This window comes from Podarcis erhardii (genome assembly GCF_964252035.2).
Source record: "Podarcis erhardii genome assembly, chromosome: 6".
NCBI classification, from domain to species: Eukaryota; Metazoa; Chordata; class Lepidosauria; order Squamata; family Lacertidae; genus Podarcis; species Podarcis erhardii.
This window is the reverse complement of record NC_138510.1, coordinates 56,886,866-56,914,769: the sequence shown is the minus strand read 5'-3', so window position 1 is coordinate 56,914,769 and position 27,904 is coordinate 56,886,866. Positions and strand designations below refer to the sequence as shown.

Sequence of the window (27,904 nt, the reverse complement as noted above, 5' to 3'; positions counted from 1 at the left end):
ATATAAGCACAACTCTATACTCTTAAGGGCACTCAATTCTGTATTTAGCATGTTCTTTTGAAAGTCTCTTAGAATCTTAACCCTTTAATAAATAGCTTAATAAAAAGTAGAAGGTTTGTGAAATTAAGTTGGGAAAACCAGTTACAACTCACTTTCTCATAACATTCCCTGCCTCTGTCTTTTGAAAATCATCTTGGGAACAAACAACAATGAACAAGAAAAAGGTGTTTAAAAAGTGTTCATTTGTCGATTTAACAATCCAAGGTAAAAGAAGAAAAGTCTGGCTATAATACTTGACAAGATAGACATCAACATATATGGAAAACAACAGGTGGAATGATAAGAAAGGTAGTATGATTTACTACTGAAAATATTGCACAACTTCATATTTTTCTTTCTCAGATTTACTTCCTGTAATTAAGAATAGCTGAATTAAAGGAGGGGAACTGGAAAAGGTTTGCAATATAAATGCAAATCAACCCATGACTGTATACTGCTAGTTACTTTCTTCCAACAGTGCACCATTTATACTTTAACAATCATCCCAATCCAGCAGTCTTTTGCAGGTATGTCGATTCTGATGCAAACACTGAAGTCCTCCCAGCCTTTGTTCTTTTCACTTACAAGGGCAATTTGGAGTATGCCCGAGTCTGCCTTGTCCAACAAAACAAATAGGAAAGGCTGCTTGCATAGGTGCTGTGTATACACCACTACACACCATGGGATATGGAAGGCATTTGAATGGAAATAGTCTACAGCGTCTGATACAGCATCTTCCACAGGTTAGTGGATACTTTTGCAATCTGCCAACTAATCCTGTAGAAATTATTTTACATGTAATTGCTCTATTCTATATCATTGAGGGAGGAATTCCACATTGTGCTCTTCTGATCTTACCATCAGCCCAAGCATTTCAGCTTGCCAGATGGAACAAGCCTACCTCTCCTCCCCTTGCATGCTGTTCTGGGGGGTCTCCTGACACACATCCAGAGCCAATTTCAGGAAGCATGGGGTGAGGAGAGGGGTGAAAGCCCTGTTGCATAAGTCCTTGTGTACAGCTTCCGCTGATGGAATTTGTTAGGTGAATGCTTACAGTCTGTGGTGCTTATACTGTAGACATAGTCTTCAGTGCAGTAGTTGTTTACATACAGTTTCTTCGAATCATGTAGCCAAAACAATCAGAACAGTCCTTGATACATTGCCTGCATCTCATGCTAAACTAAGACGTTTCAACATATTGGCTTTAAGTCAAAAGTATAAAGGTCACATTAAAGAATGTTTTAAGAGAACAAAACTCCACAGTGGATTTTTTTTTTTTACAACTACCCTCTCTGCAAGACTGCATCTATCAAGTACATCACTTTTCTTTTTAGTTTCATAAATGTAAATACTTGGAACAGCCCTTACCAGCCGTAGGATCACTAACTTGATCAGTTTTATGTAATTATTTGCCAAATATGAATTTTGCATATAAAACATAAAATATAGAATATTTTAATATCTGCCGATACGACTACTATACCAACCAAAAGAATACCAAAGGTACACTTAATACACAGAGGCTGAGACACAGTATGGTCTTGAGAATCTAAGAACTACAAAAACAAGAGATGCAGTATTTTTTTTATATGATCCAAGATGAAACTTTTTAAAAAGAATGCATCCCCAACAAATTGTGTTTCTGAGATGCAGGGTAATCTTTACCTTGTCTTCGTCATGCTCCATTTTAACTTAATAAATTTAAGATCAATTTTAGTATTTGAATTCTGCACTCTGTTTAGAAAGAAAATGATGAAAGGAAACACTAGAAAGGCAAATACTGGTTTGTGTTGGTTTTCTTTTAATATTGTCACATTAAAATGTCTCATATAGAAAAAAGTGCATCTCAAGTTTGCTTACAAGCTAGGAGATCTTCTCAAAGTCCACATAATCCTAACTGCAAACAAAATATAGCACTTTTATAACATGTTATAAATAAACTGGTTTTCAAGCATAGAGCCAGCCCCAAAATAAGAATACACACTATTTTAGAAGACCTAAGGCAAAATGGATTCCATTTCCAATGAATAAAAAAACTGTGCAAACAAGCTTGAAACTATTTTTGTGCCAGTGTTATAAAATGTAGCTTTTTTTGTAAATAGAGCATTGACCCAAATACCAGGAACTTGTGAAGCAATCTGAACAAAAAATGCAGTTTTCTTTAGGACAAAGGATACTCCAGCATCCCTTTCTCCCTTTTAGCGCACACTTTCTCTCTCTCACACACACACACACGCACCCCCCCAATAGTATTCTTGTCATTCATCTCAAAGAAGCTTGAACAGGAAACTTCCTGGTGAGCTGCATCCACACAATTTAATTTTTAACATATTTTATTATTCACACAGTTCTTCTGTATGGGTGTGCTAACAGGCTTTCTTAAGGAGCAACTATTTGTAAGCACTGGATCAAGGCTTTACATAAAAATAACTTCCTACTTTTTCTATAGTCTATAAATGTGTTTCTTCTTCCTTCCCTCCCTCCCTCCCTCTGTCTGCTATTCAGGATATTTCTTTATTCTTAAGAAATGAGATTTTATTGTGCATGATTTCGTTTCCTAATCCCTGGTTCTTTGGGCAAATGGCGAAGGATCAAACCCCTTTAAAGTGGATGGTTTCCTTGACAGGTCAGAAGAGAAGCTGTGGCTCAGTTAGTCTCGTAGGAGGACAACAGTGCTGCATCAACTGGCTCCATGCAGGAAGGACACGTGAAAGACCTCATCAACCAGTCATCTATACAGTCCAGGTGGTAAATATGCATGCATGGCAGGAATCTGATAGGGTCCCCGTAAACAAAGTCCATCATACAGATCACACATCTAGAAAGGAAAAAAAGAAACAAGATGGAGAGAATCTGAACTCAGCTGAAATATTAACCTGCCCACCTCTTACCAAAGCATAAGGGGAAATGCTTGTTGCTAACATTTAAAATTTAGAGATGTAGAACCTTCCTAAATAATTTTGAATATTCTTTGGTTCTACTATTATTGATTCCTATGTTTGCTTATAGAACCATACCTGTTGCAGGGGTTTCATATCCACAAGTTGCTAAGTAATAGAATAAGTGAACGGAAACTGCACTTGCTTATATCTGATGCAGCACCTAAAATTAATCTATAGTTTTAATATAAAACTACTTTGTTTCTCTTTTTTACTTCTACATTTTATCTCACAGGGAACATGCATGTGTTATGCCTAATGTTGGAGACAGGTTCAAGACCTTTTATTTTCAAAAAATAGCACTAACAGTCATGGACATTTTCTTTCCCATCAACCACTGATGTAACCTGAAATCAGTTAGCAGAGGCTAATCCAAATAAGTCAGCAGAACTCTAAGGCTGTTATAACTGCAAATTTCATGGCAATATTATCATGCCAACTTTTTTCTTACTCCTTTTTCTGCTTAACATTCAGCATCATTTGTGGTCTTTTGGTTGGCCCTAAGGAAGGTCTTTCCCTCCTGTAGATTTGGAGCCATATCAAATACTTGTTGTTCCACTAACTGAGCAGACTTCTGCTTGTCTAACAGAACTTTCCCTTGCAGCCTCCACACACCCTCCATCTGCTCCAGAAGGTGGGAGGAAGCTCAGGAGATTTTGAGGGAGGTGGGGTGGGAAGAAGCTTCATTACATGAGGGCAACTCTGCACAGGCAATGCTAGATACAACTCTTGATATTTTTTCCCCTGGTGGTCCAAAGTTTATTGTGACTCTTTTGTAGCTTACTCTGGAATCATTTTCTATGGTAATACCTTAAAGTTGCAAGCTGCTTTGAGCCATGAAGGAAAGCAAAATATAACTCAAATTCAGTCTAGAAATACCCACAGCATGAGTCCCCCCCCCTCTTTTATAAGTGTGTTTGCCTTGTAGTGCCATTACAGAAAGAGCATATCCAATTACTAGGAGCACTGAGCTGTACAGGTGTGAAAGAGACATGTGGAGGGAAACTGCTTGCTGCCTTATGAAGTTTCTTTTTAGCAGAGGGAGGTCTTCCTGGAAACAAACTTACTACTATATTCACTTGATATGACCTTCCCTATAGGCCCACCTTCAAAGATCAGCAGGCAATGTTGGAACTTAATTAGGAGTATCTTTTTGCAACCAGAAAGGGCAACCCAGTTTCTTAATTAATCCATTGTGAATTAGACAAAAATGATGTCATGACTCACAGTATCCACTAGGTTGTCCATCCTCTTCAGTCATTACTCAGCTGTGACAGCTATGTGCCACCCCCCACCCCACTTCGCCAGGAGCCCCTCAGAAATCAGCATGACAAACGCAACTGGATTAGGGTTACTGGTTTTGTGGTTCGGCAAGGAAGAAATAAGAGTGATTGTATATGCAGTCTGAGGCAATACTGCAAGTTTTCCTCCTCCTCATCAGGTTACAACAGCTGATGAAAACAGCTACACTCAAATTCTCTAGGTGGCTAGCTTGTGTGCAGGTTTGGGGTAAACAGAAATAGGGGTCTGGAATTACAGGTCACCTATTGAAACAGCATTTTATATTTAAGAAATCACTCATCCAAAAAATGCACTAACAAGCATCTATGCCATTAGTGCCTGCAGAAGTATAATACTTACATGATTTTCTGTGGTGGTGAAAATCCAGTTTATAAAGTGAGGGGAGTATGGGCTGGGATTGTTTTGACATTAATGTTACGTGGAATGCATGAAAAAATTAACATGCATGAGCAGCACTAATTCCACAATAAATTACTGTCTGGAAGCAGCCTATGTCAAAAAGGTTCTGAAGAAGACTGAGAATATGGGTGTTCTCAGTAGTGGCATAACCTTCCCCTGGTAGCATGAACAATTACATCTTTGTGGTTCCTTATCACTGCAAGATAATTCTTATTCAGCAAAGCCTGTGGTGGATCTGCTTAACTTTATCTGATCTATGAGATTTTTCTTATGAGATTTTTTTCTTCTATCATATTTTCTGATGTTTTCACATATTGCATTATCTAATTTCTTCTTTGCAACAATTATTCTGATGAGAAGCAACTTACACATTGATGAAAACTGATATGTAAATACACGAAATAGCTGCACTAAAAGCCATTACTTAAGTGATGTTACCACAAAAAAATGGCACTTACTCTCTGATCTTTTTCTCAGAACCATCTCTTCCTGGATCATAGACTCCTTTCGGCAGGTGCTGTATAAGGCCTATTCGTTGCGCTATCCTAATTTGTTCCTCTTCTGTAAGCTGGGTTGCTAGGCGGGTCTGGCTGGGAGTTGGATGGTAAACTGGAACTGGAACCTGTTCCTAAAATTAAAAGAAAGAAAATGAAAACAAATGCATTTGCTTTGTCAGTTTTAAATTAATGATAGAAATGGAGTTCACAGTATATGGAAATTTAAACCTCTTTCTTTCTGGGAGGAAATTTGTGTAACACTTCATTCTCCTTTTTAGTCTTATAAGCCATAAAATGGGGCAAACTGCAGTGCCATCATTGCTGGGAAGCTGGCATGGATCTATTTTAGGATGTTCTCTGCACAGACAATTTGACTTTTGTTTCCATTAGTTGCCTATGGATTAGTTAAAACAAATGCATAAGTATGACATGAGAATTGGAAAATTATGCTTGCAGGCTGGCTAACTGATGAGCATATGGCCTGCCAATACAGAGAAAATTATATATTTTAACTATTACTTGACATCAGTCTCATCATCTGCTTAAAGCAAACAGTAACTTGATGTTGTAAGTTAGCTTCATAGAAATGAAAAGTAACAGAACACTCAAACATCTGCAATACTGAAGGTTTTTGAATACCCTTGTGCTCAGACAATACAACTAGTACTATTTAAATGGAAAAAACACCACATACACACACATTTTAAAAGTTTAAGTGAAAGTCTCTATAAAATCTCCAGGCACATTTATTGTAGCAATATCTCAAATACATACTCCTTTTTGTGTGGTGTTAGTGCAGCTACATCACCTGGCTAAGGTGTGCCATCTCAACAATCACAGGTACATGGTCATTTGCACAACCACATCAATGTAGTTTCAGTGTGGATACACAACTGTGTTGCCACGAAGCAACAGAAGAGCTGCACGTGGGCAAGGATAAAATTCACCTCTGTGCAATTATGATTTTTAGCTGACTCACTGTTGGCTGCATTTTTTGTTTTCTTCCATCCATACCCAGTATGTATGCACACTGTGAATAATCACATAATCTATCTGAACACACTAGCACGCATTAGCACACATATAACACTCAGCATCTTCTATACCGAACAGCCAACTTCTCAGAACAGTTCCTGTAAAAAGCTTCCTTTTGATTCACCCCTCTTCCCACATTTATGCTGTATGTAAATGGCAGGTTACCATGCAGTGATTTTTTAAAGACCAATTACTAATGGAAGGGATTCCTAGTTTCACTTAATCCCCGATGCCCCCCCCAAAAGCTATGAACAAATGGATACATGAGAGCTGCCAGATGGACATCTGTTAATCTTCAGCAGAAGGCGCTTACGGACTGTAAAATGGAGACTTCCCCATTCCACTTTTCTTTGTGCCCTTCATTTATCATCCAGAAGCCCTTGTTTATCCTTGGACAATTAGTGTATGTTATTTTACAGGGGTGTAACTATTGAGTATCTTCCATCCCTTTTTGCAAATAAGAAATCAAATTAAAGAACAGCAATATTCAATAATAAAGGTCAAACTGGATGCATTTATCAACTTTTTATGGCAGGTCTGTGCATTTTGCAGCATGTCATCCACATTTGCATGTCACACTAAGCCAAACCATGGCTTAGTGCAAACATGCTGGTTTGCGAGGAGTAGATTTTGCTCCTCCCTGGTCTTTTTAGGTGATAGATGGGTGGCAGCCAAGCCAAGGTTTTGCTCAGCATGTTGTACAGACTCACAACTGTGATAAGAGCTCTCCTCTTTAACTATGTTTTGGGGTTACAGGGTGTGGTTAAGTGGAGACCTTATCTACAATCCTGGATGCAATGGCATTAAATGGCAAATGTGGATTCTATGTAAGAAGTTACATTCGGGGGGGGGGGAGTATAAAGTAACACATGATAAGGTTAAAAAAAAAAACCCACTTCACAATTATGCTAATTGGCAACTGACTAGGAAAGAGATATTGGGCTTAGGGGAACTAGATCAATGAAAATGCTAACCCAGTGTGCAGCAGCTATGAAAATTAGAATCCCATGAAAGAAAGGGATTGAAAATAAAATTGCCTATATCATAATACTACCATTATACAAATACTATGTTCAAGTTCTGCTTGCCATACCTAAAAAAAGGATATCATTGACCTGAAAAAAGTGCTAAATTGAGAACCAAAATGTTTTGGGGGCTGGAGAGGAAAAGTTATGTTAAACGTGTTGCTTTAGTGGGGAAAGTGAGTAAAGGGTGCGGGAAGAGAAATGATAGAGGTATATGCAATTATGTGTGGTATGGGGGAAAGTTGATAAAGAGCAAACTTCATAGCATGCATAGTTAATGTTAAGTTTTCTAGTGTTAAGAAAGAGGTTAAATTATGAAAAATAATACAGACTCTTCAAGTGGCTAGTTCAGCCATCCACAGCAAGGTGCTCTCCTGGATTTTTGGACTACAATACCCATCAGCCCCAGCCAGCATAACCATTAATAATGATATTATAATACTTTGAAAAGAGGTCAGTGGTAGCTGGGAAACTATTAATCCTTGGATAAAGATAATCTGAAGATTACTTTATTCAGTTTAATAAATTGATACAATGTTCAACATGATTTATATAAAAAAAATCAGAAAATATTCTAATTGCTGTTCAAGTGTGTTGTCTGTCCAACCGATATTGTGCTGTGCCACAAATACTAGTTAAAAATAGGTATACTGATTGTCAGACTGTTACAAATCATAGCACTGACTTTGGTGTGCTCAAAATTTGTTGGCTCAAGGAGACCATTCTAGGCTAGATTGTGGCCCATTGAACTGCTTCAGATATTTAGAATTGGAGCTTCTAGACCACAACAGAGAAGAGAATTCTGTTTTTTACTCCTGTAAGACATATATGAGCTTGAACCCTTGTATGCAGTAACTAAAACTGAAAGAAAGTATATGCTATCAGAACACAAAAGCATAGTCAAGAAGACAGAAAGAGCCTAATCTTGACACCTGAAAACAAACTAGAAGGGAGTTTGCCCTGAAACATCCCACTCTTGGGATCTGTTGTGGAGGCTAGGTATGTAACAGAGCAAGGCAGGATAGGGATATAGCAAAAAAAGCAAACAAACACAAACTGTATAGTGAACTTTATAAAAATTGAAGGGTAGTCATTTTTCTTACCCCCACCATTAAAAACATCTAACATGATTACAAAAACATTTTCCTGGGCATATTGATGTACAATATTATACCAAAGAAAACCTAAATACCAATTTTGATTTTTTAAAAAGATATATTGTTTTACCTTCTTTTGTTTACCCAAACCTAGTTCCTTAGGGTGCCTGCTGTCTACTATAGATAAAAGGCTGTAATTTGAGAGCTTTTTCCTACAATTTTCATAACTGTGAGCATAACCCTAACCACCTAATGTTGATGGTTGAATAAAGGCCTGGGGAGGCCTAGACCACTGCTGGCTTTTGAGGCCCCTAGCCACAATAAATGCAGCCACAAAAAAAGATTGCTTATAACATGATCTTTAAAGAACGGCAAACCACAGATGAAGTGTAAGGGAACAGGACAATCTGGCACTTAAAAACAACAAAGGTGGTACCTAGCAAACGTCCTTAGAAAGTTCTAAGGAAAGGGCCCCTTTGGCTGCCACCTGACTGACCTCAGGGGGCTGGGGTCCACAAGAGGACCCTTAGACTGAGTTTGCTGATAAATCAGATATACCAGCTTCACAGATTACTTTGAGGGCTCTGCTTTCAACTCTAATCTTACTGCATTTTCCTGTAAATTATCATTTATAACTTACAATATTATATGTACTAAAGTTATTTTATTAAATAGCTTTCACCCTGCTTCTTCAGTCATAACAGTCCCCAGAGCAGTTTACAATCCTCTAAAAATCCATAAACCAATAAAACATAAATTGGAATGCAATAAACAGCATTCTGCTACAGCATTGGCTAAAAAAGTAACAAAACACAGAAAAAAGCAGGAAGACATCAACCTACATAAGCTGCTGTGTCCAAACAGCATTACCTTCTTTACCTTCTGTCCCATATTTATTTATAAAATATTATTTACCACTATATATATAAAAAGGGACGTGGGTGGCGCTGTGTGTTAAACCACAGAGCCTAGGACTTGCCGATCAGAAGGTTGGCAGTTTGAATTCCTGCGACGGGGTGCGCACCCATTGCTCGGTCCCTGCTCCTGCCAACCTAGCAGTTCGAAAGCATGTCAAAGTGCAAGTAGATAAATAGGTACTGCTCCAGCGGGAAGGTAAACGGCATTTCCGTGTGCTGCTCTGGTTCGCCAGAAGCGGCTTAGTCATGCTGGCCACATGACCCGGAAGCTGTACGCCGGCTCCCTCGGCCAATAAAGCGAGATGAGCGCCGCAACCCTAGAGTTGGTCACGACTGGACCTAATGGTCAGGGGTCCCTTTACCTTTACCTTATTATATAAAAAAATATCTAAGGGGTTTCTGCTAAGTGATAGAGGGAACCAAGTAATGCAGGTGCCACTACTGAAAATACCTGACCATGCATAACTTCCCTACCCCACAAAGCAACGGGATGTGCAAGAGGATGTCTGTTGATCTCAAATGTGTGGCTGGATTCACACAGGGCCCTGCACTAAACCACCAAGCCACAAATAAATTTCTATGTAGATAGTTATCTGTCTCTGTGTTATTTACATAATTGTGATTCTTTCCATGTCTCAAGACTGTATACTTACTAGAATCTAAACTCATAGCTAATATTTAAAAGGTAAAAATAATAAAATCTATTTTGTTTGTATTGCTGAATGCTGAATGCATTTGCAGCTTGGTCAAACTCATGTTCGTAGCTTCAAGAACATTGTCCAACCATCTCGTCCTCTGTCGTCCCCTTCTCCTTGTGCCCTCAATCTTTCCCAACATACAACTACAATAAACTTCATTAAATTTCTGCATTTTAAAAAATATGAATTACCCCAAGACAATGGGGCTGGAATCTGACTATTCATCCATCCAATGAAAATTCTGGAAACTGGCAAAAAAGAATTAAGTGAAGAGCAAGAAATAATAATTATTTTAATGAAGCATAAAGCTCCTTGTTACAAGCAACTAATTTCTGCACTTCAATTATTGCACAGCATGCTCCCTCATTCCAGGACAATGTCTTAGGGTACAGTTCAGCCTGATGAGTTTAGTGGCTCATCAGTGCTGCTTTTCACTTGGTTCCTGTCCCTACCAGGTGTGATAAATTTCATTTTATCTGGCAAAAGTCCCATATTCAGCCTCATTGGAAAAGAACATGCAGCCATATAGTTCAGATCCAAATCTCCAAGGTGCTTCACATGGACAACCCCAGCTTGTACCTCTTTAATGAGGTACAAGCTTTTGTGAGAATAAAAAATTCAGGAAACAGAGTGCAAACAGCGATAAGATTCACAGGATGTGGTGTGGAGTATCAGAAGCAGTTGCATAAACAGAAGTGCTGGTCTGAATGCATCCTTAGAAAGTTGTTTTGTTTTGAAGTGGAAGAAGGGAAGGGTCTACATAAAATTCATTGTTATCAGGAGCTACTCCTGAAAATCCAATAAGTCACGATTTACACACTAGAAAAAAATGTTAATTTTAAGCACTGCAAATTGAGAAAGTGCTGTGTTTGCCGAGGACAGCAGAAAGGTTGCACAGCCTGGTCTGGAAGTCAAAAGCATTTGTCTGGAGAAAGCGGCAAAAATAACTCATTTCCAAGGGGCAATGAACAATACTACAACAATGGATGTGGCCCCCGCTTAATCCCTGCTTCCTTCCAAATCCCAGCAGCCTTTCTATGGAAGTCTGTTCATGCTTCCACCTGCCTTGCATATTAACTGTAGATTTACAGAGATTGCTTCTTGGACTGAAGAAACCATTCCTGTTAACAGCAGCCTTGCCTGGGCAATACAAAATATTGTGCAAAGCAGCCAAATTAAACACTACCTGGCAGGACTGGCTTTACCACGAAGCCAATGGGATAGAGTGGCATCATTTTACCCTGTAGACGAGAGAAAGTATTTCCTTCCTTAATAGTTTATTTACTACTGCTGTTTGCTTGCTCCTCTCCTCCACCCAACCCCCAACTCTTCCATCAGCCAGTGCTTGTGTCACTTCAGGCAGGAGAGATCAAGCCAAATCAAACAGCTGAAGTAGCACATGAATCAGGCCACAGGCTGTTTCTCCATATTTGTGACATGGTAACTATGAGAAATGGAACCAGTAGCTCATTCCACATTGGAAGCTACTTAAGTGAAGAGTGAGGGTTATGCCAACATTGTTAAAATTGGCTAAACTGTGTAGAAAGTTGCCTCACATAAACAGCTTCCTAAGTAGAATGGCACCCAGACTATTCCAGTGTTTTGATAGATGCTACCACGCTGCAGAAGTATGCATGCAACAAGAAGAAGCAGGAACGGAACCACTGCAGTTACCTTGTATGCAATATATCAGAGGGGCGTTACTTCCTTGACTGTTTAGATTTAATCATCAGCTTTCACTTTTACAGAACTATATCTGAAACCTCAGATACAAATACAACTCTCTTACTAAGCATAAAATACTTCCAAGTATCATAACATGGGACAAGAGTGGCCAACCTATGAACATTCAGGTGGTGTTGGGCTGTAATTCTCATCATTGCTGATCAGTGGTTGGGCTAATGGGAGGTGAAGTCTAACAACATCTGTAGGACTACAGAGTTAGCCAACCTTGATTCAGGGACTTTTGATGGTGTCAAAAGCTGCTGAGAGGTCAAGGAAAATTAACATCGCTACATTTCCCTCTCTCTCAATAGATGTCATCATACAAGGTGATCAAAGCAGTTCCTGTGCCAAAACCGGACCTAAGCCCATTTGAAATGGATCTAGAAAGTTGATTTCTAGAAAGCCTGGATCTTTCCAAGAAAGCCTGGATTTGATCCATGATTTCACCCCCTTCTTAACAGTATGCATTTTTTTAAAAACTGGCTTGATGATCAGACTACTTTCAGAACAGAAAAGTACATTATTTCAACATTTCTGCAAAGTTGCTCTACAACCAACAGTTTATCAGCTTCTTTGGATGATACTGGGGATGCACAAACAGAATCAATATATACAAACTGCACAAATTTAAAGAATCAATGAAATGGACAAATCCCTCCCTTACATCCCTTCAGAACAGAGTTGGCAGGAATTCCTTGCTTTTGGAGATTACAGTCAGGGAAATAGCATATAATATCTATGTACAGTATGTCCCCACAACAGTTGATAGTTTAGAAATGTTGCCATTTGTGTTCCCTACAAATTCACTTTAATGTGAAAATTGTTTCTGTTTGAGGAGCATATATACGATCCCTAGGATTTTTACAGACTGAGCATCTCCATGCTGGTTGGCCATATGTCTCATACTCATTTAACCTTAATCAACAGATGGGCATTTCTGGCAGATTAATGCCTATCTGCATAAATAGGGAACCATGTGTGAGGGATCACATTTGGAGAGAGGCCATAGCTTAAATGATAGAGCACATACCTTGGAAGCAGAAGCTCCCAGGATCAATTTGTCATATCCAACTGAAATATTCAGGTAGAAAGATCTTTGCCTGAGACCCTAGAAAGTTGCAGTCAGAGTAGGCAGTACTGGCTCACTAGATGGATATTCTGACTTGGAATCAGGCAACATCCATGCACAATTCACTCTCAGCACCAACCTAGTCAAAATATTTCCATCCTTGTTCTTGGGACTATTTTATTTTATACACTGTAGGAGTTACCAACTGATATGTGTGCCTGTGGAAAATTCTGCTGTTTCTTATTTAAACCAGATCACCCAACTTCTGTCCAAGATGGAGGTGAAAGTTACTTAAGTGTTTTGTGTGTAAGACCAAACCTCCTAGTTCTTCCCTTTTAAAATTGGCTAGATATCTTGGTGGGGCTTTTTTGGCTGCAACACTACTACTGTTTAGCATTATGTGCACAAACTGGAATAAGCCTTAGGCTTGTATAATCTCTCATCTCTCTCTGGCCATGGCAACAAGATCTGGAGCTGACACTTCTACTGTTAAAATAACCAGAGCCCCCTACTTGGAGGGACTCAGCAACAGCAACTAAGACACCATCAATTCTGTGAGGATCAATGACCAAACAAGACAAATGAATGGTGTTGTATGGTGCTACACAAAATGGACCCCATTTACCCTAAAACATTGCATATTGAGTTCATTTTAGTTCGCTAGAAACAAAGTAAAGTAGATACAAAAAAACCCCCACACCTTGCTTGATTAAAGCAATTACCTTGTTAATTGGTAAGGCTCCAAAGTGGACTGTCCAGATGTAAAAGAGGGAAGGGTTTCTGCTCCTTTAGCAGCAGTCATGCAAGTTATTCCTGCTGAAATTCCCTTTTCTGCACAACCAAGGTGCCCTAGTTTATCCCCTAATCCAAAGATGTAAAATGTTTCTTTCAAATTACAATAACAATTCCCCTCACGGATGAGGGAAGTAGACACTCCAATTTTACCATACAGCTTACAAAAATTGGTTTTTTGTTTTGCTTATTGCAACAGCTGAACAGCAACCAAAAAGCACTTTATGTTGAATAAAATGTGTTTACACTAATGTATCTGATATGGGAAGCGTGTACAGTGGTACCTTGGGTTACATATGCTTCAGGTTACACACGCTTCAGGTTACAGACTCCGCTGACCCAGAAATAGTATCTTGGGTTAAGAACTTTGCTTCAGGATGAGAACAGAAATTGTGCTCCAGCGGCACGCTGGCAGCAGGAGGCCCCATTAGCTAAAGTGGTGCTTCAGGTTAAGAACAGTTTCAGGTTAAGAACAGACCTCCAGAATGAATTAAGTTCTTAACCCGAGGTACCACTGTACTATATTCCTTTTTGTGATAACCCAAAGCTTATCCCTACTGTGACTGTGCATTTTCAGTTTGCAGGGCACAAGTCCAAGAGTGATCTCATTCAGAGCTCAACCACTTCTAATACAGAATATATGTTTGCACTAAGGATACATGCAAGAAAGAAGTATATTCACTAAGGTGGTTGATAATACTTTAAAAAAAAAAAAATCCAAAAACCTGGTCACTGGTATTTTTTATTTTTTTAAAAAAAGCTGTGCCTGGAGACAGATAATCAGGTTGTGTATCCATTGCAGTGACCAAAGGAGGAATGACTGCTGAGAGGACAGCAGAAAGAAGGAAAGCCATTGTACACCTGCATCAGCACAACCAGACACCTTCATCTGCCCCAGCTGCAACAAAACATGTCTCTACAGCCAAAACAGGTGCTGTGTAACTCTCCAATGGTTTGACTTCACCCCCAAAGGGACATTCTTCCATTGTCTGCTGAGACAGAGAGATGCCAACTCTAAAAACACAGATTGTCTATGTTCAAGAAAATATTTTCTTAGCTGCTAGGATGGTTAATAACATGAACTGTGAAATTCCTGGTTCAAATATAAGACCAGTCTACCTTTCACTGCTGTTGTAAGGAATATCAGGTCAATGTATGGGAATTGTTTTGTGTATTTATAGGGCAAAGCAATATGCTGTATGCAAAGGGTTAAGTATTTAGCTATATTAGCATATAACCAACATACTGTAAGCTGGGTGGATTAGGACTTTATTCAGGTTCTAAATAAATAGAGCATTTCACTCCAAACTTTAGGTTTTGATCAAACACAAGTACTGATGACATTTCTGATGGGAGAATGGCTACCACAGCCTCTGATCTCCCACTGGTTTGAAAGCTGACTGTTTTGAGTTCAGAAAGTAAGACTCAACTGCAAACTAGCAAAAAACATAACAAAACCATTTCCCCCAAAATACAAATACATTATATTGCTAAATTTGAGAAAGGTTTATTTATACACACAACGTTCCTTTAACATCATGCATGCTAGATTTTTAGTTTGCTGTAGATTGGTTAAAGAAGGTGCTTTTTATACGAACACTCCTATATTTTGATAGTGTTTAGCACAACTGAGATCAAATTATGATCACTACTTTTCCTAACAAGTAAACCAAAATTATCATGAGAATATTTTAATGCTAGCCAGTATCTCTCTAGCTGTACCACCTGAGGAACAACATAAATGCAGCCTGGCATCCTTCACAGTGCATTTAAATACACTTAACCAGATTCTGTATTTTAGTAAAGTACCATAGAGATGAAGCTATTGAAACTGAGTTTTGGAGGATGATTGTTTAAGAAAAAATAATCATCATCAAAGCTGTTGGACAAGATGCACATAAGAAAGACACTGCAATTCTAAAATCACAACCCAAGTCTCCTGACTCCTAGTCCACTGCCTTATTGCCTGAATTACTCATTTTAGGCTGCTGTAATACTGCACTGTGAAAATATCATTGCCAAAGCACTAACTGGAATTTTATCTAAAGGAAACATAAAACAACTGAAAAAGCTAATTGTTCATTCTGGTCCAGAATCTAGCTAATGCTGGGTGTTCCTGGTTAGATCCTCAGGGTATTATGTAATGTTTCCCATAGATCAGTTAGAAAAATGCAGGCATCTCAGAAATCGGCCACCAACGGAGCCCTGCAGAATAATCTTATCATTTCTCTTACAATCATGAGGGCAGAAGGGAATAAAAACTAAATAAATAAAACCAACCTCCACAATACTGCAGAATCATCTATGCGTTAGATCAACACACACAATACCACCATACCTATGAACCAGAGACTTGTGATTTTCATTTATTAACTGCAGCAATGTCAATAAATCTTGGCTGTGAGTCCTGGAAGATCTGCTCCTTTACGGGCCTGGGAAAGCAGGGTCCTGACTGACTCCACTTACAAAGGCTGAGGCTGCTGGAGAGACAATACTGGCTGTCTTAGTGGAGACCAAGGTCATCAAGCCTAAACCACTATTGGCAGTAACAGCAGAAATATATGTTGTATGTTTAAGATAATATTTTATTCTCTTGCCAACTATGCTGTTTCAAATGTGCAGTTAATTTGACTTCCTTTAGTAATGTTTTCTTTTGCTATATTTAAATTTTTTTTTGTTAACTTTGCTGTGTTAAATGTGCATACTGTACATGGCCTTCTTTGTATTATTTTGAAACTTATAAAGAAATGTGATAAAGAAATGAAATGAATAATAAATAAAAAAGCACTCTTACTCTTTTTTTTAAAAAACACCCACCCACCAAGAGTTACCGTATTTTTCGCCCTATAGGACGCACCGGCCCATAGGACACACCTAGGTTTTTTTGGAGGGGGGAGATAAAGAAAAAAAATATCCCCCCCCCAGCCGCGGGAACTCCTGCAGGGCTCCCTAGGCTGCAGATATCTGCCCGAAGCGCGGGGCGCTCTGCTTCAGTGCGCCCCGCGCTCCGGGCAAGCAGGCTGCTATCCGCAGCCTAGGGAGCCCTGCAGGAACTCCCGCGGGCTCCCCAGGCTTATGGATAGCTTCCTGAAGCCTGGAGAGAGAGAGGGGTTGGTGCGCACTGACCCCTCTCGCTCTCCAAGCTTCAGCGAAAGCCTGCATCCGCCCCATAGGACGCACAAACATTTCCCCTTCATTTTTGGAGGGGGAAAAGTGTGTCCTATAGGGTGGAAAATACGGTACTTCCTGTATTATTTTTCACATATGGGATGACTGTCAAATGTCAGTTCTGTGACTCTTGTATATACACATATATAGATTTAGAAAGTCTCAAAAGAATTCCAGTGTTAACGAGTTCATGAATCAGTGACTTGTACTAATTAAAAAATGGTGATATGGAAGTAACTTGAGGAAGTCATCTCATGCCTGTAATAAAACATGAAAGAAACTCTATGTGACATCAGCTTGGAGGCAGAAGATGTAAAGTGTTACGCCAGTTTCAAGACAAAGTATTGGACACAATTTAAACAGACCACCACAATTTAATATGAAATTGCATTATAGACAATTACCGTACTAAAAACCTCACACTCATTAATACCCAGAAGTAGCACAATATACCAATATTGCTATGCTGGCTACTGAGCCTAGCACAGATGTGGTGCTGGTTCCCTACAACCATAGCTTGCATATTCAGAATCAGCCTTAGGAACATTCACAATCCACTCTTCCCAGTGTGAAATGCTGCCCTTCCCTCCATGGTTGTTCTATGTTTGCACCAACTGATCAGAGAAATGCATGGCGAAGTTTTGCTCACAAAGGTGTAACTTTTGCTCATGCTTTTCTAAACAACATAGCATCCTGCACCACAGAGTACATGGTGCTGTTTAAATTTCTTTGTATACATATAGGGGCTTGTTGGCTTGGGACTACTTGTTAAGTCTAGTCAATGTCCTAGTGTGTACAAAAAGAGCTCTATATCTTGGCAATGAGAGCTATATAGTATATTTCAAACAATGCTGTTATGTTATGGCTGCTAGAGAATGAGTATAATGGGGCTATTAAACCCCAAACCAAAAACCAGTTCATCTTATACAAATTTATGTGTTAATTATAAGATTTTTACCCTGCCCTTTCTTCCTTAGGAGCACAGGGCAACTTAGACTAATAAGCAGCAAAAGAACTAATCATACCATAGGGTGGCTCAACACTGGCTCTATTGTCAATTGCAGCTCCCCCATTTGGCAGGCACTGCGTATTACTTCAAAATTCAGTAAGCCAGCCCTGTTCATTTATCTCAGTGAGACCCTGTACTTCTTCCCCAAAATCGTTCCCTGATGGCACAACTGTGTGAATTGTGGTTCCACTTATCCCATAGTTAGTCCTAGTAGTTCCAACATGACTCTGGAAGATGTAGTTTGGTGACTACAGGCTTAGTCAACTATCTCGTTGCAGGCATTTTGGCGCAGTATCAAGCCTGCAATTTGGCAGCTTGTCATTTTAGATAGCTTAAATAGAGGAGTGACTGAGAATAGCTGTTCTGTATTAAACTACAAGGAAAATGTAGTTAGCCAGAATACAGTTGTGCTACCAAAGTTGGAGTTCAGCCAATACATCTTGTTGAAACATAATGAGATTTTTGAAGTTTAGTCAAACAACAGTATCACTTCTGCTGTAAATTCATTGTCCCAATATAAGAGATTACGATAGAACAGCTGAGTAGATTACAGTTTCTTACAGCAATTCAGCATCAGAGTGGATTAATAAACTCTACCTGGAACAGCCACACAAAATAAAATCATTAATAACCTTTGTTTTCCCCTCATTTTACCACAGATATGTTGGGACACCAGAGCTTTAAAGCAGGCTATCACCCTATTAAAGAAAATGAATACTGGAACTCTTTTCAAATTGAAGGGCAGCATATAAATTCATAAAATCAATTAAACATGTTAGAGGTAAGGACCAGGATGCTAAATTCTCTTTAAAAAACTACTACTACTCTAAACTGTACAGTTTTCTTAGTCCTTGAGCTATGCTGACACTATGATAAACAGGGATGAGCATGAAACTAAACAAGTTTTTTGAAGCACTCGAGCACCTCTGAATGTAAGTGATGACACAGACAATGAAATCTGAAGAGCCCACAAACCAAATTAGGTTTGTAAGACATTTGGTTTAGCTCATTTTTAAAATAATACTGGAATGGCAATCATATGATATAGTTTTTATGCTCCAAGAGTCCTCAGGGACCGAATGCAGATACAGGCAGTGTGCAAACCTGGCACATGGCATGTCTCTGCATGCATGGAGGTCACTGCATTCTGTCTTCCATGCACAAATACAGCTGGAGTGTGCTCTCCATAGCTAGAGACTCGGAATTAAGCATTTTCTGCTGTATTTTCCCTAGAATAGAATTACATTTTTGATCAGTATAAATCATTTGCTGTGAAATCAGACACAAGTTCTATAAGTGATAAAGCAAAACTGAGCATCGTAAAAGCACAATGTGACTTAAGCATTTTGAAAACACAGCAAAGCTCCCACTCCCCCACCCAAGCCCAACCCTTTCCAGCACTCCACTATTTACCAAAGTCTGTTGCTGTGGAAACAAATCTACTGTAATAAATGACAGTTTTGAGAAGAGAAGGAAACACAGCCGAGTCCCATGACAGAAATGAATGACGTTATTGTAACCATCGATGTCTCGTGAGTTTATCACCCGCTTACATACATCAAAACAGATGCAAACACCCTCTAAATAATCTTTCACCAATATATGAAGACCTGATGACACACATACTGTAAACTGACCAAAGATGCTTAATTATTGGTGAGTATATAAATAGGGATGTGGGTGGCATTATGGGTTAAACCACAGAGCCTAGGGCTTGCCGATCAGAAGGTCAGCGGTTCAAATCCCCATGATGGGGTGAGCTCCTGTTGCTCAGTCCCTGCTCCTGCCAACCTAGCAGTTCGAAAGCATGTCAAAGTGCAAGTAGATAAATAGGTACCGCTCCAGTGGGAAGGTAAACAGCATTTCCATGCGCTGCTCTGGTTCACCAGAAGCAGCTTAGTCATGCTGGCCACATGACCCGGAAGCTGTACGCCGGCTCCCTCGGCCAATAAAGCAAGATGAGCGCCGCAACCCCAGAGTCGGTCACGACTGGACCTAATGGTCAGGGGTCCCTTTACCTTTACACAAATATTATAAATAAATACAATTTCAAATATTAGTATTTTTACCTTTCAGGATCATACTCCAAAAGTAATGTCCTTTTCCAGCACATGGTTACTGGAAAGCTTGTATTTACTGCCAATGTCATACCACGCAGTGAAAGTGTGAGAACAGTCAAAAGTGCTGACTTGCAGCTAAGGGAGGAGTGGAACCCCGAAGGAACTGAAAATCCCCCTTCCTATGAAGAAGCCAGAAAGAGCTTGCCCACTTCTTCTATCTCATACAGAGAGTGAACAAAGACAACCATTAGGCAAGTGATAATCTACCGAGGTGTGCATGTAACCACTTTATAAACTGGTCATAGAATCATAAATTGAAAGGAACCCCGAGGATTATCTAGTCCAACTCCCTGCATTGCAGGAATATGCAGCTATCCCTTATGGGGATCGAACCTGAAACCTTGGCATTATCAGCACCACGCTCTAACCAACTTAGCTGTCCAACTGTTGTATTGCCATTTGTATTGTCCTGCGGAGTAGTGAGGAATCTTGTCGTGCCTCTGAACCCAATCAGAAATCTAGGAAAGCAGAGGAATGGCAAGATTCTCTTCACCAGCTGGCAGGGTGATAAAAGAGAATACAGACAAAAAACCAGCTTGTTAAATGGTTATTCACTCATATTCACTCATATCCAGTGCTGTTCAGGACACAAGAAATAATGGAACTTTCTCCTGGTAACCTCTTGATGGGATTACTGCAGGGGTTGGGAGCTGTTGGCCCTCCAGATATTTGCTGAACTACAATTCCCATCAGCCCCAGCCACTGTGGCCAATGGCCAGGGATGATGGTAATTGTAGTCCAGCGACATCCAGATAGCTAGAGCCCTAAAATTTTGAAGTAAAAAGTGATATAAATATTTAGAATAAATAAACTACTCCTGAAGAACTGCTATAGATCTTCAGTGTAAATAGAGCATGAGCAAAGAACATATAATTAACAAGAGAACAATACTGAATCAGGATTTTGAAAGTCTGCCTTGAAAAAATAATGGGAGGGGCTTTTCCCCCTAAAAAGCAGCAGCAGCAGCTTACTTTAACATAACTGATTGGCTTGATTTGTCCCATTAACCTACTTTGTAGCATCTAAGTGAGATGCCCCAACATTGCACAAATACACTAAAAAAAGTAAATCCTATATAAAGACAAAGGTGGCTAATAAGTTCCCACTATTTCATCTTTATTTTTAAATTTTTCCTATTGAAATCTACCATACAGTCTCACACATACACATCTGGCATTTAACAGATATACTTTATGACTACAATTCTCTGAACATTATGAATGGGTAAGGGCAGTTTTACATAAGGCTCTCTAACCTCCCTCTAAGAACAGGCCCGAACCCTTAGGGATGCTCTTTTCAGTTGGCAAGAGAGGGAGAACTTTATGTATATAAATGCTGGGTCCAATCAAGTTCACTGGAATGTGACTTTTTCCATTACTAAGCCATGAAGTTATTGAGCTGGAACAGCTGCAGAAATTGAACTTTTATGACATCAGAAAGCTTCAAACCTCAGAAAGTTGAGCGCTAAAAGTGGAGCTGGAAACAACAAAAGCTTGAATAAACTGCCAAATATAAAATAAACTAGTTTCTAAATGACAGTTGTTCTTCTACTCAGAGTTCATAAATTTAGTATGATCAAAAGGAATTTCATGAAACAATCACCCTGAATGGGCCTTACTGAGACAAATGGCATTTGTCTGAAATGTTACCCTACCTCACCTACTAACAACTACTCAGATGCAAGTCCACTGAGTACAATGGGGTTTATAACCAAAGGATTACAGTGGTACCTCTGGTTACATACTTAATTCGTACCGGAGGTCCGTTCTTAACCTGAAACTGTTCTTAACATGAAGCACCACTTTAGCTAATGGGGCCTCCCGCTGCTGCCGCGCCGCTGTCACGCGATTTCTGTTCTCATCCTGAAGCAAAATTCTTAACCCCAGGTACTATTTCTGGGTTAGCAGAGTCTGTAACCTGAAGCGTATGTAACCCGAGGTACCACTGTATAGCCAAAGTGATGTACACCATTCAAAGGGAGGGGGGTGCTGTAGTGCAGAAAGGGTTAAAGCGAAGGCCCAGCTGTTACAGCATCCACAACACCACTTGATAAAATTGTATCATGTTACTTGGTTAGAACAATGTGCTTCCAAGAACAAACAGTATTGTTCCTAGAATGTCTATTACAATAAGAAGTGATAGTTGCACAAGTGTGAAGAGCGACTTACTGGATGGTGCCTGTGACCTCATTGGTGAGGAAAGACAAACTGCACTATTTCTCTGTTACGGCAGCACCATATTGCCACATTAGGAGAATGCAGTTTTACTATATCGCTCAAAGGAATTACCTCATGTAAGTCTTTCAAATAAATAGCAAACACCTGCAAAGATACCCCATTCTGGTAACCTTTCCTCTTTGTAGATTTTTCTATTTAGTCCTTCCAATGTATTTTACTTCATGTCTTTTGTACAACAGTTGTTAGAGGATGAAAAATGTGAGCGTTCCTCTGCTGTCCCACTCACCCCTACTTCCAACTAGGAACAGGACATTGTGCTGAGTAAAAGTTAGTGCTAATACAACCCTTTGTGTATGTATAAAAATACAAAGGAAATGGTATAAGTATTAGGGGAGACCCGTGCTAACAAATTAAGTTTGCAAGTCCAACCTGAATATGGATATGGCATCTCCAAAAGAATCAGTGTTGGCATTCTATGTTTTGGGAGAATGTGCTTTTGCTGTTAAAGTCAGCCTTGTACTGGTGGTTACAGCCTAGTTATGAGACAGTGAATAATACATAAAGGTATTGTAACAAGAACAGGAAAGAAATTACAGACTCACAAAAAAATATTTAAAATCGTGATCTGATCTCTCTAGAACTTGCATAAATCAATACAGCCTTTAGATTTTTTTGCAGCTGGAAATGCCGTAACAAACATCACCATGGGTGCAATCATATGCCCACTTACCTGGCAGTAAACCCCTTTAACTTGATAGTTTTCCTTCTGAATGAACATGTATAGTATTGCTCTGCATATATGCCTTTCTATAGGAATGCAATGCTTTTCTACGAGTTGATGGCAGTTTTTTAGGCTGCAGTCTTATGCTCATGGACACTGAGTTAGCTTTATGTACTAATTAGGACATACTTCTGAATGAAACATGCACAGGATTGAGCTACATTATCCACTTCATAATGAAATATGCACTGGTGACTCTGGTTTTCAGTTATTCTAGCCTATTTAATTAAAAGCTCCTTATGTGTAAGAGCCAGTGTTAAAGTATCAGATGAACCAGATCCAGCAGAACAATTATGTCAAATGCAATCTCAAAGTCTATTTTGATAAAGCAACACTATTTCAGGTATTCACCATATAGTTGGATTAAAAAAACCCACACACTCAATTAAATGGAAAGTATTTAAATATTCAAGTTGAAACTAGCAATATGAATTCAACTTTCATATATTTGCCAAAATTAAAGTGTCTCCAACAGCAACTGAACACATTTTTCCATAGCGCTAATAGTTTTCAAGCTTAGCTCTAACAATGGATTTACCATTTGTGCCACAACAAAGAACTATTTCAAGCAGCACAGCAAAGCACACTATCAATAGTTGTGGCTTCCAGGCACAGGTGTACCTGGCACACCACAAAAGGTGTGATGAGCCCTAACTCTGGCCAACAGGGGGAGCAGCAAGAAACTAGCCAGACAGGTTCCTGAATGCCAACAGGCTTGACCACAGCAGCAGACAAACTCCTAAATAAGTGTGCACATAATTGCAACTGTGCAGAGCCTATCCTATTCATGTTTATTGAGATAACCTACTGAGTTCAATGGAATATACAGTACACCCAAGTAACTGTGCATAGGAAAAGCAGCCTTACATAGCAATACTCAGAAAGAAAAAGTCTCACTGTTTTCAGTGCCATCTATTTCCCCAAAGTGTGCAAAGTTACGCACAAGATTCAGATATTGGTGATCCTTCTATAACATCCCTGCATTCTCTTCTTTTGAATCATTCAAACAATCCATCAGAACCAACCTATAATTATCATCTAAAACACCTGTAGGTGACCGATATAAATTAAATACTTCCTGTAATTTTGTTAACTATGAATTATTTGAATATTTTGAATGACTTTACATCCTGATATTAAATACATGGAAGTAAGTCGTTGCAACATGATAGTTGTGAATGTGATCCTGATTAATGCACATGCCAGATACATGCATGCACCCAAGCTAAAAATGAAAAACGCCAAATGAACAGTCTCTTGTACGTGCAAATATAACTTCACTGGATGACTGCTAGTGTTTTTAGGAGCAGTCTTTTATCAAACCTCATTCCAAAATACCAAGGCGGCAATCATATGCATGCATACTTCAGTTGGAAATGTATCTCACTGAACTCAATGGGAGTTCAAATGGCCTGGTCTACAGGTCACATTAAAACCATAGTTAAAAACAAAATATGGTTTAATGTGAATGTGCAGTATGCTTTAAAAATTCTTGCTCCACTCCAATGTTTGAAACACAGATATATAAGGTAGAGGCCAAATGGCCCCTTTAATCAAGGTTACAGTCGCCAAAATGGAATGTCTAGTTGCCATTTTGGGGCAAGATGGCTCTAAAGTATTGTTTTTCAAATGATGAACTGACTGTGGTTGATTATCAGTTAAACATCTGGCTAGTGCAGATGTTTCTGTCCTGAACTAGGATAAGAACTTTGAGAACTTAAAGAAGAAAAGTCACTTGACCCACATATATATTGGCCTATTCCTGTCCCTTTTTCTTAATGGTCGCTTGGACCATTCTTAACGTAAGAATATTCTTCACAACTGAGCAGGGAAGTGGGGTGGGGTAAGTGAAGACAAGCTACAACAGTTAACTATAGTGTTGTTCACTGCTCCTGTCCAAACATCAGGAGTTAAAGTTTTGCAGGACCTCCTCCATCAGCTTGAACAGCTCCAAGTCTTGGCTTTCCCAAGAGAAGGCAGGCTGCGCAAGCAGGAGGAGTGAGAGCAGCAGGGACCGGTGCAGCCCCGCCACAGGGATCAGGCAATGGGGCAAGCGGGCAGGTGAGCAGCTGGCCTCCAAGCTGGGCTCAGCACAGCTGCTTGTAGCAGGACCCCAGCCCTGCCTCACATAGATGGAAAAATGTGGAGTGGTACATAATGCTCTACAAAAGATGCAGTCTTCTGCTGCTACGCAACTGCGCAAATCAGCTGGCTTGCAGAAGAAGAGACTGCCCTTTCGCTGAAGCACTATGGTGTGAACCAGGTGACTTGCGCCATAGCATAGCAGCAAAAAACCCCACTGCTGTGCACCAGCCTGCCAGATGGTGGAGATATCGGGCACCATCCTGGTGCCCAGGCATCTTCACTTGGTCGCAAGTGGCCGAAAGCCAAGCGCAAAAAATTCCGGGGGAATTTTGAACATGGCTCCACTCCTGCTGTATCACCAGGAAACAAGTGACTCTCTGGCTTGCTGTGATGCCTGAACATGGGTTTGTGGTTTGTTTTCCCCAAACACATAATTGAGAAGTAAAGTAAGCCAAGATTCACACGTCACAACAAGCCAGACTGTCTTGTTTTTCAGTGGGTCAGCAGCGGACAAGGGAGAACTTTTGAGCCGTGTGCACCTTGCTTTTTTACATTAAACCATTGTTTGTTTTTAACTATGATTTAATGTGCTAAACTTACCAGGCTTATGTTTGAGATAAGGGTGCAAATCACATTTCAAGATTCAGTGCTTGCTAAGAAAACATCTCATATCCTGTAAAAAATAAAGTGATGGGGGGGGGGGAGAATCAAGACTTCCTTTATCTTAAATAAAATATGGAAATATAATTGCTTGGAATCCAAGCCTTATATCTTCATAAAATACTTCATTCTGTTTACAGCTGTTCTAATACCAAGGAATAAAATTAGATTAATACACTGTTAGATGTAAATCAATGAGACAAAAATAATTTATTGTTTCTCCAAAACAAAAATAAGTGTGTTTTTCTGGTTATAAAATGAACGCAAATACAGATTAAAATTTCTTCATGTATTTTGACATCAGCAAAAATATTAATGAAAAACAATAAAAAGCTAATAATCCCAATTCTAAAACTTGCAAATTCATACCAGAGAGGACACAAGGGAGAGAGAATAAGAGAAACATCCAGGAGGAAAATGTCATTGCCCTGGCCTGCTGTCAATCACACTTGGAAGAAATAGGATCTATTGCCATAAGAAAGTTCAAAATTAATGATTGGAGTTACTGTTTTTGCATATAATGAAAGGCAGAATAAAAAAACTGAGACAAAGATAGTGTGTGTGTGTGTGTGTGTGTGTGTGTGTGTGTACAGTCTTTGCCTTAACAAGGTAATGAGACAAGAACAACACCAGACAGTGATGTCACCGCATGAAGAAACAAAGGAAGCTGCACAAGCTGAAAAACTAGAACCCCTGTTCTGTGGCCTAAATGAAGAGACTATATCTGAAATCATCATTTTAAAATGTCATAATTAAATTATCAGGTCCAGAAAAACAGTGTCATCAATTAGGTGTGAAACATGCTTACACAGAGGTAATCCCCACTGAAATTTGGAGCTTGCTTCCAAGTAGAAATGGTTACAATCTGTTTTATTCAACCCAAGATGTAGTTCTGTTTTATTTTTGTTGCTGTTATTTATATTTTGCCCAGTACAGTGTTCCAAGCTCACTTCTGAAAGCTGTTTTCTATATATCTGCCTTTTAAAAAGGGAGCTCGGCATAATTAAAAGACAAACACAACAGCATTTTAACGCTGAAAATCAGACAAGAGAGGCACAGAAGAAGAAACAAAGAAAGTCTCCCCCATCAGGCTGAAAGCAAGAGGTTCAGCTTCGAGAGAGGTCTGGCAAGTTGTCAAATTTCAAACCTCAGGAGTAGAATAAGCACTGGGGGTGGGTAAGGTGGGGGCAGAAGAGAGGCCCCCAATTTCTGACATTCAAGTCATGAAGTATACGTATGTTGGTTAATATCGATTCCTAGCCGCTGCATAAATGACACAAGTATGAGGGATTTTCATTTAAAAAACAAAACAACAACACCCCCAACAAAACTGTGTACATCCACACAAATATCAATAAATGAAGCCTCTCCCCACCAGGTTTCCCTGTGTTTTGGTTTTTTTTTTGTAGGCTTCCCGTCCACCTTTTAAATTCCTCTCCTTCCCCACCCCGCAACCCCAGCCCTGGGTTTGCCCGTCTGACACGCACAGCCGTTCTCACGGCGACCCCGACCTCATCTCAACTTGTTGAGTTTCCCCCCTGCCCTTCTCCTCACCCCCCAACACACGGTACCTGATATGGCGGCGGCGGCTCCTGATCCGGCTCAGTCCCATCCCCATAGCTGGCCCTGTCCGACTGGGACTCGTGCAGCAGGGAGATGTCATCCGAGGTGGGGGATTTCAAGCAATTCCCCATCTTCCCCAAAGGGAAGTGGGGGGTCTCCTCCTCCTCCTCAGAGACACAATGGCAGCTCCGGGCGACGGCTTTCCTCCGGCCTCCCCTCAGCAGCAGCAGCAGGAGCCCAGCTCAGGAAGCTCATGCCAGCCTGCCAGCCTGCATAAGCAGCTTAGCCCCGAGTCGGCTCGCCCCAGGGACCCGCTGCCCGCCCGCCCGCCTCCCCCTCTTCCTCGCCGCACTCCGGCGGAGAAATGGCAGCGGGGTTGGGAAGGGAGAGCGGTCTTAGCCCTCGGCCGCCATCAGGGCCTCGGCAAGGGACTTGCTTAGCCCTCCGGCGGGGGAACGGGCAGGGCAAGCGGCGTCGGCGTCCAGGTATACACACAGAGCCCGTCTCCTCCCTCAGCCCCAAGCGCGGTTCTTCTTCCTGGTCACCAGCCTTCTGCGCACTGAGCTTTTGTCAGGCAGGCCTCTCTCGCTCCGGAGCTCCTCCTCCTCCTCCTCCCCTCCCTCCTCCTCTCGCCCTGATGTCTACAGGCCCGGCTTCTCTCGCTGCACGCCTGGCCCCCACCTTCCCCTCCGAGCCAAAGGGAGAAACAAGCACCTTCAGCATCTGCGGCGGCGTTGAAACCAGCGGCTTTTTCCTTTCGCCAAAGGAGGCATTTTGTCCCGACATGCTTCCCGTATTAAGTTCCCG

General features: G+C 40.3%; 1 protein-coding gene across 2 annotated transcripts; it reads right to left on the bottom strand.

Annotated features, from left to right (window-relative positions):
- Positions 1 to 223: 223 nt before the first annotated feature.
- RNF11 (ring finger protein 11) lies at positions 224 to 27,898 on the bottom strand. 2 transcript variants are annotated; one of them, XM_081868313.1, is made up of 3 exons: positions 27,812 to 27,898; positions 5,138 to 5,307; positions 224 to 2,857 (listed from the first exon to the last, which is right to left on the bottom strand). In XM_081868313.1, the coding sequence occupies exons 1-3, from the start codon at positions 27,881 to 27,883 to the stop codon at positions 2,686 to 2,688; spliced, it is 414 nt and encodes a 137-aa protein (XP_081724439.1). In that variant the 5' UTR covers positions 27,884 to 27,898; the 3' UTR covers positions 224 to 2,685. The 2 variants fall into 2 exon arrangements, with proteins under 2 accessions (XP_081724439.1, XP_081724438.1); XM_081868312.1 differs by lacking the exon at positions 27,812 to 27,898 and adding an exon at positions 27,106 to 27,692.
- Positions 27,899 to 27,904: the final 6 nt, after the last annotated feature.

What these genes read in the sequence shown, in the direction of transcription:
- RNF11 (XM_081868312.1), bottom strand. Translation starts at nt 27,228, where the DNA reads ATGGGGAATTGCTTGAAATCCCCCACCTCGGATGACATCTCCCTGCTG. An exon ending in AGCCGCCGCCGCCATATCAG is followed by an intron (nt 5,308 to 27,105) that starts GTACCGTGTGTT and finishes TTTTAATTTTAG; the next exon opens with GAACAGGTTCCAGTTCCAGT. An exon ending in TCTGAGAAAAAGATCAGAGA is followed by an intron (nt 2,858 to 5,137) that starts GTAAGTGCCATT and finishes TTTCCTTTCTAG; the next exon opens with ATGTGTGATCTGTATGATGG.